Source organism: Quercus robur, chromosome 1 (genome assembly GCF_932294415.1).
Source record: "Quercus robur chromosome 1, dhQueRobu3.1, whole genome shotgun sequence".
Lineage (NCBI taxonomy): Eukaryota > Viridiplantae > Streptophyta > Magnoliopsida > Fagales > Fagaceae > Quercus > Quercus robur.
In genome coordinates this window covers 14,148,734-14,166,681 of record NC_065534.1, presented here as the reverse complement: position 1 = coordinate 14,166,681, position 17,948 = coordinate 14,148,734, and the positions used below count along the sequence as shown (strand labels likewise).

The 17,948-nt window shown below is 32.4% G+C and overlaps 1 protein-coding gene across 1 annotated transcript; it reads right to left on the bottom strand.

Moving 5' to 3' along the window:
• Positions 1 to 8,759: 8,759 nt before the first annotated feature.
• LOC126722241 (tRNA dimethylallyltransferase 2-like) lies at positions 8,760 to 16,040 on the bottom strand. The gene is made up of 10 exons (XM_050425404.1): positions 15,773 to 16,040; positions 15,594 to 15,673; positions 13,928 to 13,996; positions 13,591 to 13,663; positions 13,395 to 13,516; positions 12,094 to 12,168; positions 10,498 to 10,920; positions 9,671 to 9,746; positions 9,410 to 9,573; positions 8,760 to 9,141 (listed from the first exon to the last, which is right to left on the bottom strand). The coding sequence occupies exons 1-10, from the start codon at positions 16,014 to 16,016 to the stop codon at positions 8,977 to 8,979; spliced, it is 1,491 nt and encodes a 496-aa protein (XP_050281361.1). The 5' UTR covers positions 16,017 to 16,040; the 3' UTR covers positions 8,760 to 8,976.
• Positions 16,041 to 17,948: the final 1,908 nt, after the last annotated feature.

Here is a 17,948-nt window from a genome sequence, read left to right as displayed (position 1 = left end):
CTCTAAATTAGAGTTCTATTAAAATCATTAAAAAGCTTGAAATATAACATTTACAAATTTGATATTTTTGTGATGATTTGTGTCGAAACAAACACAAACACCAGTCACTCTGATCAAAAAAAAAAAAAAAAAACACCAGTCACTTTTACATTTATGGCACAGTATTCCGGCATTCAAAAAACATTAATTAATAACGTACTCGTGCTAATTTCTTTGCTTGTTTTTCTATACTATTTTTAATTCTGCTTGACAGTGATTTTAAAGGCAGACAAGGAATCAGTAAAAGACAAAACCTGGGTTGATAAAGTTTTGTAGTGACCTCATATCATTTAATAGAATAATAGTGAAATAAAGATTAAATTATATATTTGATCCTTCAACTTTTAGCAGTTGTTTTGATATCCTTATTTTCTTTTAGTATTTCATTTTAGTCTTTATACTTTTAAAAATATTTGAAAAATATTCTTACATTGAGTGATAGATAGAAAATGCTATTGTGGTAAATGAAATTCATGTAAATTATATACAAATTCAATACAAGGCCCTTAGCACATGTCAAGAAATTTAAATTAAGGGGGATAATTGTTATAAAAAAAATATAAAAAAATAAAAAATAAAAAAAGAAGAAGAGACTAACTCAACCAAGAAAAAAAAATTATGTCTTATTGTTACACATGTGAGTGAAAGTCTCACATAGAAAAAATAAATAAATAAATAAAAAGAAGTTGGAAATTTAATATAACAAAACTAGGACTATACTCATAGGCTTAAATTTTTTGGTTAAGTAATATTTCTATATGTTATATTAAAACCTTAATTAGAGTCTTCCCAAGTGTTCTCCCCCCAAAAAATAGTATCGGACTCATGCTCTTGTGCAGCAAGGAGGCAATGGTAAATGAGCTTGTAAGGATGGAATGTACCACCCAGTCTCATATGAGGTCAGGCCGTATTGTCAAGCTTGTAATCTTACAATAATGAAAGTTATAGTTTGGGTTCAAAGTAGGTAAAGTTGAATTACAAAACGTAGTAGTGGTGGGTATCTTCGTCATTGTTGCATATAGGGATCAAGGTTGTTGTGCTCGACATTATCGATGAACTTGAGCATTTCGACATTATCAATGAGGGTTTGGCAGTGATAGCTAGTTTTAGTTGTACTCAGAACAATGTGTATCCACAAGGACAAACCCAGAACATTGAGTTAGGGAGGTGGTTATACTGTTGGTTTGTTTGCGACTGTTTTAACCTCTGATCCTGCTACTATTTAGCTGCTAAGGTTTTTTTGTGTAAGAACAAAATTATTTTTTTTTTTTAGAATTTTTTAAAGGGCAAGATTGTTTATTTTGGATAAAAAATTGGTTGATTGGGCTTAATTTTTTTTAGTTTTACTATTGATAATTTTTGTTGTTGAACAATTTTTTTTTCTTTTTGCTTGTATAGACCCATAAATTTTTTTATGGTCACTGAAATGAGAAAAATGCTAAAGTTACAAACTTTTTTATAAATTGTTAATGTGATAAGTGATTATTGGTAAATAAAAAATTGATGTAATTGGTGGGCCCATATGCGAACCAATAAGAATTTGTTACCAAAATAATTTGTAAAATTGTTGTAAAAAAGTTTGTTAGTATAGCATTACTCTTAAAAGAATTAATAATATTATTTAAGAGTTGCAAAATGTAATTTTTTAAGGGGGTTATTGCCCCCTATTTAACAGTGGCTCCATCCATGTGTATCCATCACCACATGTGGAAACTCATCCAACAATGTCTTGAATCAATGTCAAGCTCTCATTCCATATTCTCCGCCCACACGTCTAGGTTTTGGATTGTCTTACTCTTTGGACTTTGGTAATACTAGCATTCAAATGATTAGTCCATCAATTCATATTGGAATTACATTAAGGAGACAAAAGATTTCACAACAATTTTTTTATAACTTGTTAATATGATTAGTTATGATTGATGTAATATCACTCACATGAACCCACCATTTTTATTGTGTAGCAATCAAAACTAATCACATAAGTAGTTGTAAAAACAATTATGAAAAATTTGTGTCACTAAATATATTAATAATGAAATATATCTTATACTTGATTTTTAAAAAAATTTAAAGAATATCTTATACTTGAGTTGATAATATTTTTTGTCAATGGCATTTATCATCTATATTATAATTGTAAAATGAAGTATGTCTTATATTTGAGTTTTGGTTTTTGTATAAAAACCCCAATTTCATTAGCCAATAAGAAGAGGAATATCTTTTCTCAATTGCTCAGAAACAGCAAGATGAAGAGGGTTTTTTTTTTTTTTAATTTTTTTATGTGATCCAGAAAAAACTTATGAAAAGAAATAAGTTTAGCGAAGGCATATGCTTAGAGAAAAAAGTATATCTTCCATCCAACGAGTGAGACTAATCTATAGAGAGAGAGGTAAAGTTTAGAGAAACATTCAATTAGATTTTACAATTGAAGTCCAATTTTACGCCATGTGTCCTAAATTATTTATTTCCAAAAAGGGTTTTATTTCTTAATTTTGGAGTCAAATGTGGGACAACATCATAAATATCCATCCAAGTGAGTTATTGCGTACAAAAACTAAAGAGTCTAAAACTAATGAACATAATTTTTTTTTTTTTTTAAATGGACAATTTACATTTTCTACCTAATAATATTCTTACAATACTTTTTAAAGAGTTAAAAAAAATATAAGAATGATTAACAATAATATTTAAATTATACATGTAAGAATTATACTATACATCTTAATGTATATATTTTAAATATACTCATGTATATACATGAGCTGAGTTACAAGCTAATATCTCACTAACATGTGAGTCACGACCCATATTCCACTAAAACATTGGTCTCATACGTCTAACGTAGAAAAAAGATTTTTCCGTGCTTAGGAAATGTGATGTTCAATATATATCAAAATATCAATCTAGAAGACGAAATTTTGTGGTGAGTACACCTACATATAAGCTTCAAATTTAGATGGGACCCACCTGCACGTAGTGATGTAGTTGTAGGCGAACGTATGCACTTATGCAAGCATATATTTCATAATTGTTTGCCACATCCAAGAGGCAACACTAATTAAGGGCAGGTGAGAAGTGTGGGAACTCGGTGCCCACTTCGTGGCTTGGACGTGTTGCACATACTTTCACTATCCATGACTTGACTTGCTTTGCCGTTTTCTTTTGGTTTCAATCAAAACTCAAAAAAGATATATATATCACTGCCAAGTTCTCGATTTCCTCTTTTTCTTAGTGCCAACATTTCCGGCTGAAGAAAAGTATCATATACTTTGAATATAATCAATGAGAATCAAATTAATATATTTGACATTTGAAATTCTCACTTATACAGCCAACTTTATCCATATGTTCAGATATTTATATTCATACGATATGATTTCAATTCATAACGTTTATTTCATAATGATTGCTCTTATTATCATATTAAAACACAACTAATTTTTTGTTCAAGTAGAGAGACTTTATTAATTAATATGTTCCTACTCATTCTTGCCAAACTTTTTTTATTTTTTTTTACAAAACGCTTACAGTCTATGGTTTATGTATCCCCATTTATTTGGGTTTTTTTTTCCCATATTGTGGACCACAAAAATGAGAAAACAATGCACTATGTTGGAAATAGAAGACTCACTTTCAGATAAATCATACAGCCAAGTTTATCCATATGTCTCCTACTCATACTGTAATACTCGATCTAAATTCATTTTCCTTGGATTTGGGTCGTGACACAAATGATATAATTTTAACTTATAATATTTATTTTATGATAATTGTTCTAATTATTAGATTAAGACAATTAATTTTTTGTTTCGAGTATAAGAGACTTTATTAATTAATATATTCTTATTCATTCTTGCCAAACTTTTTTTATTTTTACACAATGCCTATAGTCTATCGTTTGTGTATCCCCATTTATCTGTGGTTTTTTTTCCCCCTATTGTAGACCACAAAAATGAGAAACCAACACACTGTTGGAAATAGAAAACTCACTTTAAGACAAATCAGGAAGTCAAGGTCACTCCATTCTATATATTCATGCGCTGTTCGTTTTCAGTGTGAGTTGTGCCAATCAAAACCCACATGTTTTTATGGTCTTGGTGTCTGCGACCAGTTTAGCCCAAGCCACGACAAAGTGACCTATTAGGTAGGGTCTAGGGCACAATAATAAGAAATATATAATTGAGAATTTCAGAATGGAATGGTTTGGACAAAACGTGAATGGAGTGGCACTCCAAAACATTTAGGGTTTTCTTTATAATTTTTTTTTTACGTACGGAAGAACTAATATTAAGTTTCAATATTTTTTTTTTTTTTTTTTGAGAGAAGTTTCAATATATTTACTAGCACTAGATCAAAAGGCAATACAAACAAAAAAAAAAAAATTCATTATAATTCTATTTTTAGAAAAAATTAGTTAAAAGTACGACCAACCTGATTTTTTTTATTTAGACGTAACTATAATAATAGTCTTTAACTACTTCTAAGCTAAAGTATAAAAAAGTAGTAACATGACTCAAGATTTTCAGCATCATTCTGACTAAAGGCCGTAGGCCTCAGATACTACTAGTAGCATATACTAGGGCCACCAATTATGTCGGTGATAAGGTTGATTGTTGGTTCCATTCCGATAATCACATGAAAAAGTGTACTTTGGTAAAATATATATTTTCTTATTGAGTTGGAGGTTTGTTATGTGTCAAGTCATATGTCAGAGTTAAACAATTCCATTGCATTTATCACGGGGAAGTATGTGGCTATAAATTTTATATATACGTGGCTATGGCTCAATTTGGATCGACGTTGTGTTTGCTGCGTTTAAGTTTCCTACGTTTTCTTTCTTTTCTTTTTTTTTCTTTTTTTCTTTTTTTTTCACGCCTTTTCCCCCAACAAATGATACTGTCATGTACGGTACATGAGTAGTCGCAACTTTTGACCAGTCTTTTATGAACAGTATATCTGTGCACTGTTTATAGATTTACAAATTTCATTTTTTATCTATTTTTTCATTAAAAATAGGTTTCACAGTACTATTCACACATTTAAAAATTATTTTGCAACAATGTTTTCAATTTTCAGTTTTCAATTTCAACAAAATAAGTTCTATCCAAACAGAGCTTATATATAAACAAAACTATAGCCAAAAATTATTTTAGTCCTTATTATATTTTATAATTATAATCAATTTGTTTCATGTTATTCTTATTTTGTAGTCAATTTAGTCTTTATCGCCTATTTATTAACAGAAAATACCTACATAACTAATTATATGCATGGTTGACATACTTGAAGACTAGGTGACTTATAAAATAATGTTAAAAGGTTTTAATTAACATAAAAAAATGCCATCTCAGCATTTAATAAATAGAAAAAACCACATCGAAACAAAAAATTGAACCGACGATTTTTTAAGCCAAAAGAAAAGAATTTTTTTAAAAAATAAAACCTCAAAAGTCTATTATTTTCCTTCATTTTCTCTCTATCCAAACACACTCCAACAAAGAGAAATTGGCTGGAAAATGAACCAAACCCACAATTAATAAAACACACAAAATGAAACAGAGTATTTATATATCAAATCAGATGCAATAAAGACCAAAAGATAAACTAGATCTAGAACATAAACGAGATCCAAAGCACAGCAATCACAGTGACAAAACAAAACAAAATGAAAAAGTTCACCTGTCCCCACCATTGGTTAAATTTTTCATGCAGGATAGATTTTTAGTTCCAAGCCTTGAAATGATAGCATAGCTTGAGGTTGGTTCGATTCAAGTAATAATGTTTTCCACTATCTAAAACCATAATTAAGTCCTTCGTAGACTGAGGTTAAATATGAATAACATGTGATTAGGTGTCTGTTTAGGACTTTGGGTACCTCAGTTTTCGGTGGTTTATTTGTTTATCAAAATATATAATTTTTGGTAATATTGTGTGATAAAAATTAAAAGTTAATTTATTTTTTGAAAAAATTAATTTTTTTTTTAAAATCTGAGACAAAAAAGAAAAAATTTTGTCTTTATCCAAACGTACACCAACAAAGAATTCACTTTATTCAAAATTTGATATTATGTTAATTTACTTTCTGAAAACAAAGTTCTTACTTTAATTTGATTGAGAAATTTAGGTGGCTTGTCTCAAGAAATATTCAAATTATGGAATGAATAATTACGGATGGAATCTTTTTTTTTTTTTTTTTTTTTTGGGAACCGGATTATAGTATCAAAACGTACATAACTACATACACATTTAGTTATTTACACACCTTTTTTTTTTTTCGTATACATGTTTACTTTGATTCTCAATATATGTATATATATTTGAGAATATCTTTCAGTTAAAAAAGTGGGGAGGAAAAAAAAAAAAAAAAAAACACCTATATACTTTGATTGTTGCCTACAAAACCTACAGGCAACTAAGGACAAGATTGACTCTAACAATGTGCTAGTGACTAGAGTGTTCCGCAAATTCAAACAAGTACTACAACTAAAAAAATCATCATTTACAGGAATAAAAGTAGAATTAATCACACAACTCAAAAAGTATGTGGAGACAAATGGACTCCGATATGGATACAGTTGAAAATTAAAAACTGAAAATACTGTAACAAAATAATTTTTAAATGTATAAATAGTATCGTGGGACCCATTTTTAATGAAAAAGTTGTTAAAAAGTGAAATTTGTGAGTCCGTAAACAGTACACGATATGCACTGATTGAATGAAAAAGTTTGAAAAGTCAAAATTTGCGGTTACTGTTCATTAAACAGTGTATGAACAGCAAGTCAAAAAACGCATGAAAAAAAGTAGAATTAAAAGTAGAAAATTACAGGAATAAAAGTAGAATTAATCACACAACTCAAAAGTATGTGGAGGCAAATGGACTCCGATATGGATACAGTTGAAAATTAAAAACTGAAAATACTGTAGCAAAATAATTTTTAAATGTGTAAATAGTATCGTGGGACCCATTTTTAATGAAAAAGTTGTTGAAAAGTGAAATTTGTGGGTCCGTAAACAGTACACGATGTGCACTGATTGAATGAAAAAGTTTGAAAAGTCAAAATTTACGGTTACGGTTCATTAAACAGTGTATGAACAGTAACTGCAAGTCAAAAAACGCATGAAAAAAAAAAAAAAAAAAAAAAATGCAAACGCGCTGGAATCAGCGCAATCCAAACGCAGCTTAATTTTTCACATGTTCAAATGAAAACTAGGTGTCATATACTACATCATCATCAACAACATATGTGGTTGGAGTTAGGACACCAACTAAGACACTGTTTGCCAATAATACCATACTTATCTGTTTTATATTATTAGAATAGAACAATGGTTCTATCAAATTACAATATAGATTTCAAGAGTCTAGTATTTTTTTTTTTTAATTTATGAATAAGGATAATTATATAGATAGAGAATAAACAAAGTGAAGAAAAAAACCTCAGAAAAAAGAGAAGAAATAGAAATGGGTCCATCCCAATTACCAGAAAATAATAAAGAGAATCCTAGCAAATGAGAGAACTTAATACAACTTTGACGTCTAGGAGATAAGAAACAATGAACCATGGAGGAGACGAGTGAATGTTCTGCAAAGTATGGATAACTCCTTTGGAATCTCCTTCAAAAAGAACATAAGAATACTTGTGGAATATTGCTACTTTGATGGCTTGAAGTGCAGCTTGCATTTCTTCAAGAGTTGGATGAGAGGGAGGGAACAGATTTGAGTAAGCAAATAAAATATCTCCAAATTCATTTCTCCCAACAACAACAATAATGGTGGCATAGGCCTAATTGTCAGGTCAAAATTTATTTTAATCCAACTGAATTGGAGAGGAAACTATTTCAAGGTCACGCTTACTAAGTGAGATGTCCAAAGTCTCCAAGCTGCCATATGTTCTAAATAAGCCTTGTAATTTGCAAATATTGTTTTTGATCTACTAATGAGAGAAGCCCCCACTTATTAATTGTTATAAAAATTAAATTATCCAAAAACAATCACCTTATTAGTATTTCTAAAAAAAACTTGTATTCTCCTAAATATCCTAGAAAATATAACCCTTGCTTAAAATATAGAGTACATAATTTTCTTTGAGAATATTTCAAACTATTCTCCCCACATTTCAAAATAAAATACATAAAAACCTTAACAAGAAGAAACACTGCAACATTTAAACCTCAAAATTTTGAGATTTGAATATACATTCTCACCTAATTAGTTACAAACAAACCTCAAATTTTTTTTAGAATTGACTGTAGATTCTCACCAAATTAATTACAGTTAATCACATGTATTCCCATATCATCATTCTATAATTCCAAAACCATACTTTAAATTCTTACTCCTTTTCTTTTTTTTTTGGTAATTAACATGCACTTTTAACGCTTCTACCAATATTATTGTAGGTCTTACTTCCTCATTTCATTTCCTTGACTTCTAATCAAATCATTTAAAACCCTTTAAATAAAGATAGGATCGTGTCCACTACACTAAACTCCCATTTTATGGGATTCAAAAGAGGTTAGTGGGCAATCCTTTAATAACATTAAAATATTGAAAAAAAAAAAAAAAAAAAAAACATAATTATTTAGTCAAAACACTTTTTTGAACATTAAAAATCTAAAAAGATTCAAATAAAACGGTACAATTCACAGTATCTTATGGTTTAATACTTTATTCCCTTTTTTCAAATCCTATTTTTCTTTCATAACAAACCATCGATATCTGCAAATCCTAAACTATCATATCATACCTAACCAATATTCCACATGATTCAACAAGTCACGGTTCAACCTTTGGCTTTATATCTATGATTATAAATACCAATTTCAAACATTACACATGGAGGTGAATTCTTTTTCAACCACAAATGGACAAGCAGATTAAGAGAAATTGGATACTTCCGGACTCCAACAACTAAGATAAATATTGAATGTATCTAGCTACAGTCAGGATGTTGATGTTGTTGCTGTTGCTGTTGCTGCTGCTCCAGTAAGTAAAATCCTTGAGACTTCCTCAGCCGGGAAATACGTTTTCGATGCCCACGGCCTTGTTTGTGTTGTTCCCACTCATGTACCCCTCTAAGTACCCTATCCCCACAAGCCTGCAAATGGAAAATTCATTAGCATACTAAAGCCACAAGAAACACAGTATATAAAATAAGAAGGCTAAAGAAGAGGAAACGGGAACAATATCCTAGACACAGTCTCACATAATGCTGACAATACCATCACCACCAAAGCCTGTCCCAAAACTTTTGGAGTCGGCTTAGCTGTGGATCTTTAACAAACTAATTGGGAACGACCACAAGTATTCTTCTCCACCATTCTATTCCATCTAAAATCATAATCTTTGTCTCACAAAATGCTGACCTGACATATATATTGAGTCCATAGGTCCCTCTGGATTAATTTCAGTCCCATGTTATTTGGAGCCTCCAAATCAGGCATTGAGCTGGCATTCTCAGTAAGGAAAGATCTAATAATTTTTTCTGCAGGTTCAACTACTTGCAAAGCCCATGAGTCATCTGATTTGCCTAGAATATGAGAAGTTGAGCACATTAAGCTTGATTCAGTTAAAATTGATTCAGTATATGGGGCAGAATAAACCAAAAAGGAGAATAAAAGACATACATGATATGGATTCTGTTGCATCAACATAATGTATGTTCCACCCAAACAATGTTTGCAGCCGATTTATCCTCCTTTTCTGAACAAAAACAAATTGTATTACAAAAGGCTTCACCATCGTATAACTGATATTAATTACATGCAAATAAATTCAGGACAGGTACTTATGCAGCCCATCAGTTCTTCTTCTTCTTCTTCTTTTCTTTGGTAACTACTAATAAATAAATAAATGGTCTTAACAAAGTTTCCACAGGGATCAATAGTTATAGATTTGATGAGTAGTTTGGGGAAAAAAAAACTTGAAACTCAAATTTCTTGTCTAAAACATGTACTCATATATTAAGGATGAGAGAGTTAATTTACAACTGCTAAAATTCTAGAAGAGAACTTTCAAAAATCTGAAGAACAATTACAACTGGGCAAAACACCACAATCAACACCTTTATAAATAATAAAGAGTGAGTTGATTTAAATTGAAAGAACAAAACAAAGTAGGGGAAGACAAAAAATAACATTAATAAAAGTAGTAAAAAATGATATGTCAGTTAAGAAAGTAACGGAAAGTAAAACTTTGTTGTTGTTGTTGTATTTAGGAACAATCAAAGAGTTTAATCAATAATCCAGGACTTGATTGCTATAAATGTCAATACCTCATGATCAATATAATACCAGAATAAGTTATGACCAATTTTGGAATGAAAGTGTCACGTGTTATAAAACTTAGTAAGTGCAAATCTACTTTTTATTCTCTCTCTTTTTTCTTTTCTTTTTTTGGTGGGGCGGGGGGTGTGCAAGTCTGAATTTATGAAACCGTTACAAAATATACTTACTTGACGACGAACAAGTCTTCGGGTGTTCAATTTCATTCTGTCAATGGATTCTTTTAGCAGAATTCTAGGTTGGTTGTCACCAATGGTATCCAAGATTACCTGAATATTCTCTTTCAACATCTTATTACCCTTGTTTATAGATCTCAGGGACAAAGACCCTTCAGTGGAATCACTTTCTTCATCACATCTACCTTCTAAAAAATAATCTTTCAGAAAATTTTCAAACTCCCGAACACCGATGGCTTGTCGCAGACCTCTAGTGTAATCTGCATTTGGATTGTAAATGTCAAAGACTTCATTAAGTAATCCAGCTTCTATCATGCAATCAACTCTTTGTTCCACATATTGGTCCAGTACAGGGAGAGAAGCATCCACGCATATAAAACAGCAATTGTATCTAAAATTATTGACTTGACCCCAATTCTGCCCTGCCACATGTAACATTATAACATAAAATAAACACATGTACGCTATATCCATATCAAATCTCCTTATGAGGAAAGTGAAGAGAGGGGGGGGGGGGGGGGGGGGGGGAGGATCCTGATGGCTACTAGAACTAATCAAACTGCAAAATTCGAAAGTAGAATAAACTTTTATAAATCTGGAAACATAAATTCCACATAAACAATAAGTAAACGATAACTAAAAAGCATAAGCATCTTGTTATATATTGCATTTCAACACTCATCGGCATTTTCATACTATCTTAGTATCCATTAGACCGTGTGTTTGGGACTAGCCTATAAGCTAACTTTTTGCTTTTTAGCTTTTATGTACAGCTTTTTAAAACCTCACTTTTTCTTAATTTTTCTCACTTTTTCAAAGTGTAACCATACTTTAACACATTTTCAGCAAAAAGCTAAATAAGTTGTTTCCAAACATACAAAGCTAAGGAAATACTTGGTGCATAGCAGCAAATGTAATAACAATCAGCATACACAGCGCAAAAAGGCTCCAGCTTCTATGAGTCTTGAGAGCTGGCTGATACACAACCTGACCCACAATTAGCTCATAGACAAAAGCAGAGAAAAAACTTGATACATCGTTACATAGAGATGTCTTAGCTCTCAAGGGCACCAAAACCTAACTCAATTAAGCCTTAAATTCCAATTAACCTCATATACTAACTAGGGGAAGCCACATATATTATTTTCTGCTATTCTATCCTTGTCTAAAAATATAATCTCTGCCGCCTTCCTATTTAAGTTATTCATCTCCTTTACTTCTGGTTCTAACCATGTTATTTCAGGCATCCATCTATCTTTTTTCACTCTATCAATTTGTAAAGAATCGATTCATTACCAGTGACTAAATTTTCCTCTATTATCCTACCGCAATCCTCCCTCCTCTAGGCTTGGGACCAGCTGTGTACAAAATATAGGACCCAAAGCACTGTCACAGCCAGAGCTAATGGGCATCAAAACTAAAGATCAAGGAAGAACCCAAATAAAAAATAAAAGAAGTACAAGAAATAGCTGCTCTCTGTTGCAAAATATAAAGCCTGTTCCAGAACCACAACAGCATCCAAAAAGGGCTAAAGAAGTCAAAGTTCTTTAATGTGAGACAATTATGACCAAATAAATATTAATTACAAACCTTGGCTGTCTTTTCCTGAAAAAGTTTGCTTGGGGCCACACCAGAACGGGAGTAAAGATTGAGATATTGACTAATCTGCAAGAGATACAACCAAAACTGAAGTCATCCAAACATTGTCATTAGACAGATTTGTCATAAATGAATTAAAGATCTTTAAGGGGAAAAAAAGAAAAAGAAAAAAGCAGTCACGTCATTCTCTTGGAAGGATTGCACACAAATATATGTTGTAAGTTTTGGCATCAATTATTATTACTGGTGAGGAGAATTGCAGATAAGCATATATTTATCTGAATGCAGAAGCTATATACAATAGGATAATAATCAACATCAAGCCACTGCTTTACAAAATGCAATCCTAATAAGTAATAACAATTAAAAAAAACTGTTGCAACCTTACATCAACAGTCAAGATTTTGAAGGGAAAAGAGAAGTTTTAGTTTGGGGGGGTGGGGGGGCAAGAGTTGGGTGACATTAAAAATGTTTCACTTTCTCAGCAACCACATAAAATAGAAGGCTTCAAAAGACAATCATAATAACAAATACTTCTGAAGAATAAGTTACATACATCTCTACTTCCATGTCATGTCAATAACTCTTTCCTTTTTTTGTTTCCTGATTTCAGATTTCAAAAATAACTTCCTCAAACTAACAAACTGTTGATGGACGGACTCACCCAAAAGGCATAATATTAATAATAATAATTAATACCATAACATAATTAAAATTATCAGCACCAGTGAAGTACTTCGTACGATCAGAGAGGCCAATGCATGTATAAACCAAAGACAATGATGCAAAGTGAGAATGATAAACAAATAACACTATAGCCAGAAAAGATGCATAATTTTCACACATCAATTCCTAACAAAAGTATATATGCAAATATGTTCAAATGCAAAGTACATAACCCAGAAAGAGTGATATGCAAATCCTTAGCAGACTCCAACTTGGGGCTAGCACGACGTAGTTGATCAAGACAGAACTCTCAAGCTACTAGGCCTGGCCTTGGCCATGCCTTAATTTTGAAGAGGCAAGATGCCCAGTTTACTGCCAACAGCTACAAACCAATTCTTACTTATAAGTATTACAGAACCAGTAAGGTGTGTTTTTAATTCCTGAGTTATTTCTGTTATTCACTATAAAATTTGATTTCATAAAGAGTCAAGGAAGAAAGGAGTTGTTAGAAATGGCAACAACATCAACTACAGCCAACAACACAAGTACACAACAGAAGTATATTATAAGTGCACCCTTGCTTATATATTGCAAGGAAAGAATACATAATAAGCTGGCACCCTTACTTTTCTATGGTTATTTGGATGGATTCTGTTTGCTGCAACTGGATCAATGTCCTTAAGATGGTCATAACTATAGTCAGAACTGTCTCTCCCAAAATCCAGCTCTTTATCTGTCTGTTCATCTCCTGTTAAATTATAACGAATGTCAGATGTATTTAAGGCAAGTGTAGAATTTAAAAGCTATAGAATAGCTAATTACCAAGAGGGCCACTTAAACAGCCTTCATCCATATCTTCTGCTGAATCATCCAAGAGGAATGCACTTACAAGAGCCTGGATACAGTCAATAACAACCCCCCCAACAAAAACAAGAGAGAGAGAGAAATTAGGATAAAATAAGGATGCTGTGATAGTTTGTAAGCTTGTAACATGGAAATTGGAAGAGAAATCTCTCAAGTTTAATAGATTAATGAAGATCATTTGCTTCATATAAAAATTTACAGACATAGTGCAAGTTAAATAAATTTACACTAATTATTTCCAGTACAAAGTTTTATCTTCTTTACCATGAAAGGCAAGAATGAAACAATCTCCTACCTGGATATAGTAATTTGTACCCCCAACAATGACCGGCATGCAGTTGCGAAGCAATATGTCATTGACAAGCTGAAAATCCAAATGCCAAGTCAAATTCAGAATTACATCAAAGGGCAATATGTAATGGTAATACAATGTCTTAATCACCACATTCAGATCATTATTGATCATATTTAATAAAAGGAAAACCCAAGTCACCACAAAAACTATAAAGCAATGAACAAGAATAAAATATAAGTTTATAAAGAGAGAAAAAAGATAATCAATAGTATCAATACACGAGGAAGGGCTCAAAGGAAGACAAAATGTCAACAGAAACAGGCTTCTGGAGCACAACACAGCACTTTTTTGTAGGAATTAAAATATATGACAAAAGAACCGACAAAAAAAAAAGGCCAAATCCATTCAATGCCTATCATGATGTAGAGAAAAAAAATCTAGAAAGGGATTGAGAATCAACAAATAGAAGCGTGCATTCAACCTACCAACCTGACCCAATGCCTTGGGTTAGTTTTTTGTAGGTTGATGAGTTAGGTTGTGTTGTAAATTTTTTCAAAAGCTTGGGTTTGTTAGGATCAGGTTGGAAAAGTTTTCAACCCAAGTAACCCACTCCAACCCAGGATTTTGAGAATTTGTTACTTTGAGATATTTTGAGACTTACCTTTTTATAAAATTGAAATATTAGGCTCAATTAATTAAATTATAATAAATTTTTTGAAAAATGTGCTTAAATAATTGAGTGGAAACTCAATTTTTTATTAGGTTGGAGATTTTTCAACCCAATGTGGTCCGGTTGGGTTGAAAAATACCCCAACCCATGCACACCGCTATCAACCAAAAATAAATAAACCTAGAAATCAGTACCTAAGCTTGCTTGGAATTAGCACAAGTAGGATAGGAAACCCAGAAATCAATACCAAGGCATTGGAAAATTTTCAATAAAAGGGAAGGCTTGTTCTTTTTTAGATACCAAGGCATTGAAATATCAAGAACCTCCATCTTAGAAAGAACAAGCCTCCCATAATTTTTTGGGTAGAATTGAAAGTTGATGTAGAACAGAATTCTCAAAGGGGATTGAGACTCAACAGAGAACAGAAAAATAAAATAAAACTATGAATCCGCATATAGGCTTAGCAAGATAGAAAACATATGAATCAGCACCAAGGTATTAAAAACATTCGGTAGGATTGCAATATTTCATTCATCATAATCGCATGTCTCAAAAAATGTTGAAAATGCATACTTTCATAAAAACTCTTCCTTCAATACAATGATTAAAGAAAATATTGCAGCCAAAAAATATTGCATTGAATATCAATTCAAATGAATCAAATCCCAAATCCCAAAAACTGCAATAACAGTACAGATTGATACCCAATATTAACACAAGGAGAGCTTACTCATGATTATAAGCTACCAATAAAGGAAAGTCACAAATATCATACATCACCAACATGGGTTTTCCAAATACATAACTTTTCTTTATTTGGGTCAGAAGATATAATAGGAACAAGCAAACACAAGAGGCTAAAAATCCATAGCAAGGCTATCACTTGAAGCATATAACACTAGTTTATGACACCATTTCTATTTGTATTTGACTAAAAGCTTCAAAATGCAAAATTTAAAAACACAAACAAGACAACAAAGTGGGTAACTAACTTACAGGAATAACAGAATCCCTGAAATCCTTAGCAGTGAATTCCAGGTTTGGGCTTATGGTCCCCAAAAGATGATGTGGCACCCCTACAATTGTAATGTAAAAAATTCATAATTTCCTTTCAAACACAAACACACACATAGTGTAATAAAAAAATGAAAGAGAGTGAGAAAAAAGAGACAGACCCTTTTGCTCATTGAGGGAGACCTTGTTGGTGAGGACATCAAGGCCATGGTAGACCTGCATAGAATCAGCGTTGATGATCTCAATGGGGAAGTGGGTGGCTAAATCAATGGCTAGCCTTGACTTCCCTGAGCCTGTGGGACCCATTATCACCACCACCTTTGCCTTCTCTTCCTCATTGCCATTGCTAGGGTTTAGAGCTCCCTCTGCCTCACCTTGTGTCTCTGTTTCAACAGCACTGTCCATCTCTCTCTCTCTCTCTGTATTGCGCGCTCTATTCGTGGGCCTAGGCTATATATAGTGTTACCATGGGCTCTCCATGGGTTCTGGACCTATATTTTGTTAGTGGGCCTAAGCTATACATAGTATTCCCATGGGCTTTCCCTGGGTTTTGGGCCTTCTGGCTTCTAATATGAATTCGTGTCCGGTTGTGTCCAGTTTTTTCATTTGCAAGTATGCAAACCTACTTTCAACCAAAAAAAATCAAATAAATTGATACCAAACACATATTTATGGATATAGCCGATTATGCTTGTTATTGTTTACTAGTGTTGAGTTTTCATTTTTTTAATGTTGTGCGTTGGTTTTATTCCGTGCCAATTTCTTTATAATAATTACATGCATATTTTCCTTGTGTTTTGTGGGGTTTAATGTAATTGGGTTGGGCTTAGAATTTCATGGAAAAAAAAAAAAATTAGTCTTGTTATGTGTACACATTGTATTGATTGTGAGTGAAATCTAGACTTCTATAAATGTTTGTGTAAATGCATATTAGGGTTGCACTTTAATGTTGTTTAATCTAAAATTAATCAAGCCGTAATTGAAATTTTGGGTCTAAATCAATACCTAATTTATTCGGCTTGCAATTTCAACTAGGAATGAGTGATGCTAGAAAGACTATAAATTATATTGTTATAGATAAGTTTATAAATATTTGTATCACTAATCACAAAATAATTCAAATATTTATTTAGTAAATTGTTGAAATAATACCAATCCGATTCATCACCACTTCAATTTATTTTATTTTTTTTGTTTGTAAAATTCTAGTAGCTTTAAGATTTCCCTTGACTGGAAGTTGGTAAATTTATGTGATGCTAAGGATGTTACAAATTTGACTACATAAAATATAATTTTAAACACAACATAAAAACTAAAAATAAATAATTAAGAAATATTTATTAAACTTTTGAGTTATCAAGTAATAACTAATATTATCTTAGTAAAGCACCTACACTAGAAAATTCAAACTCTGATTCAATGCATTTAGAAAGAAGTTGATTCAAATCTACAATGAATTAAACTTTTTTACAATATCAATGTAGTTGTAAGAACCAAGTACGAGACTTTTGGGCCTTAAATTACTTGGGCTCACAACTTATTTGTAGTGGGTTTGAGGATTTCCTACTTTGGGTCGTTCTCGGCAGAGAGACTCAAAGCAACACTCAGTTTATTCTTTCTCACTTGATTGTTTTCTCTCCATTTTTCTGAACCCCTTCTTCTCCCCAATTTCTTCTATTTATAGCCAAGGTTAGTGGGGAGATTATGATTACAGCCACCGTTAGTGCTACTAAAGGTCCAATATTATCTGGTCAAAGTGGATGTTTAGGTGAAAGGGCGGTGCAGCATTTATGACCTTGGAACTTGGTTCTTGCTTGATGGATATGTTCGGCAACTCAGTTTCCCGTGCATGTCATGACTTTCCCGGACACGACCAATTCACTTGCCCGGGAAAGTTAAACTGATCGTCTGTTGGGACTCAGACCCCAAAACGTGTTTTCACGTTAAGGCAGTTTCAAGAAGGGCGTAGGGTAACTGGACCTTTCTGCTGGGCCTGCATCCAAAACCGGTATGGGCCTGGGCCCAAGACCTGTAGGGGTTTTGGGGTCTCGGTGCCGTACATTAGCCCCCCCTTGATTCATACTCGGTCGCCGAGAAGAATCAAGGAGTTGTCCGGGACTTTTGACCTCGGGAATCTTATAGCCTGGGACTCGTGACTACGGCTTCTCATTAACATTCGTCTCAAAAGACGTGCCGTTTCGCGGCGCCAGATGCAGTCGTCATTATTATGCAGTCGCCATTATTGTCTGTCGGTTCGCGAACCGAAGCGGCGCGCGAATCACTTACGTTTGGCATTCGATGGGCCGCTTGTAAATCGTGCCCATTTATTGCTTGATT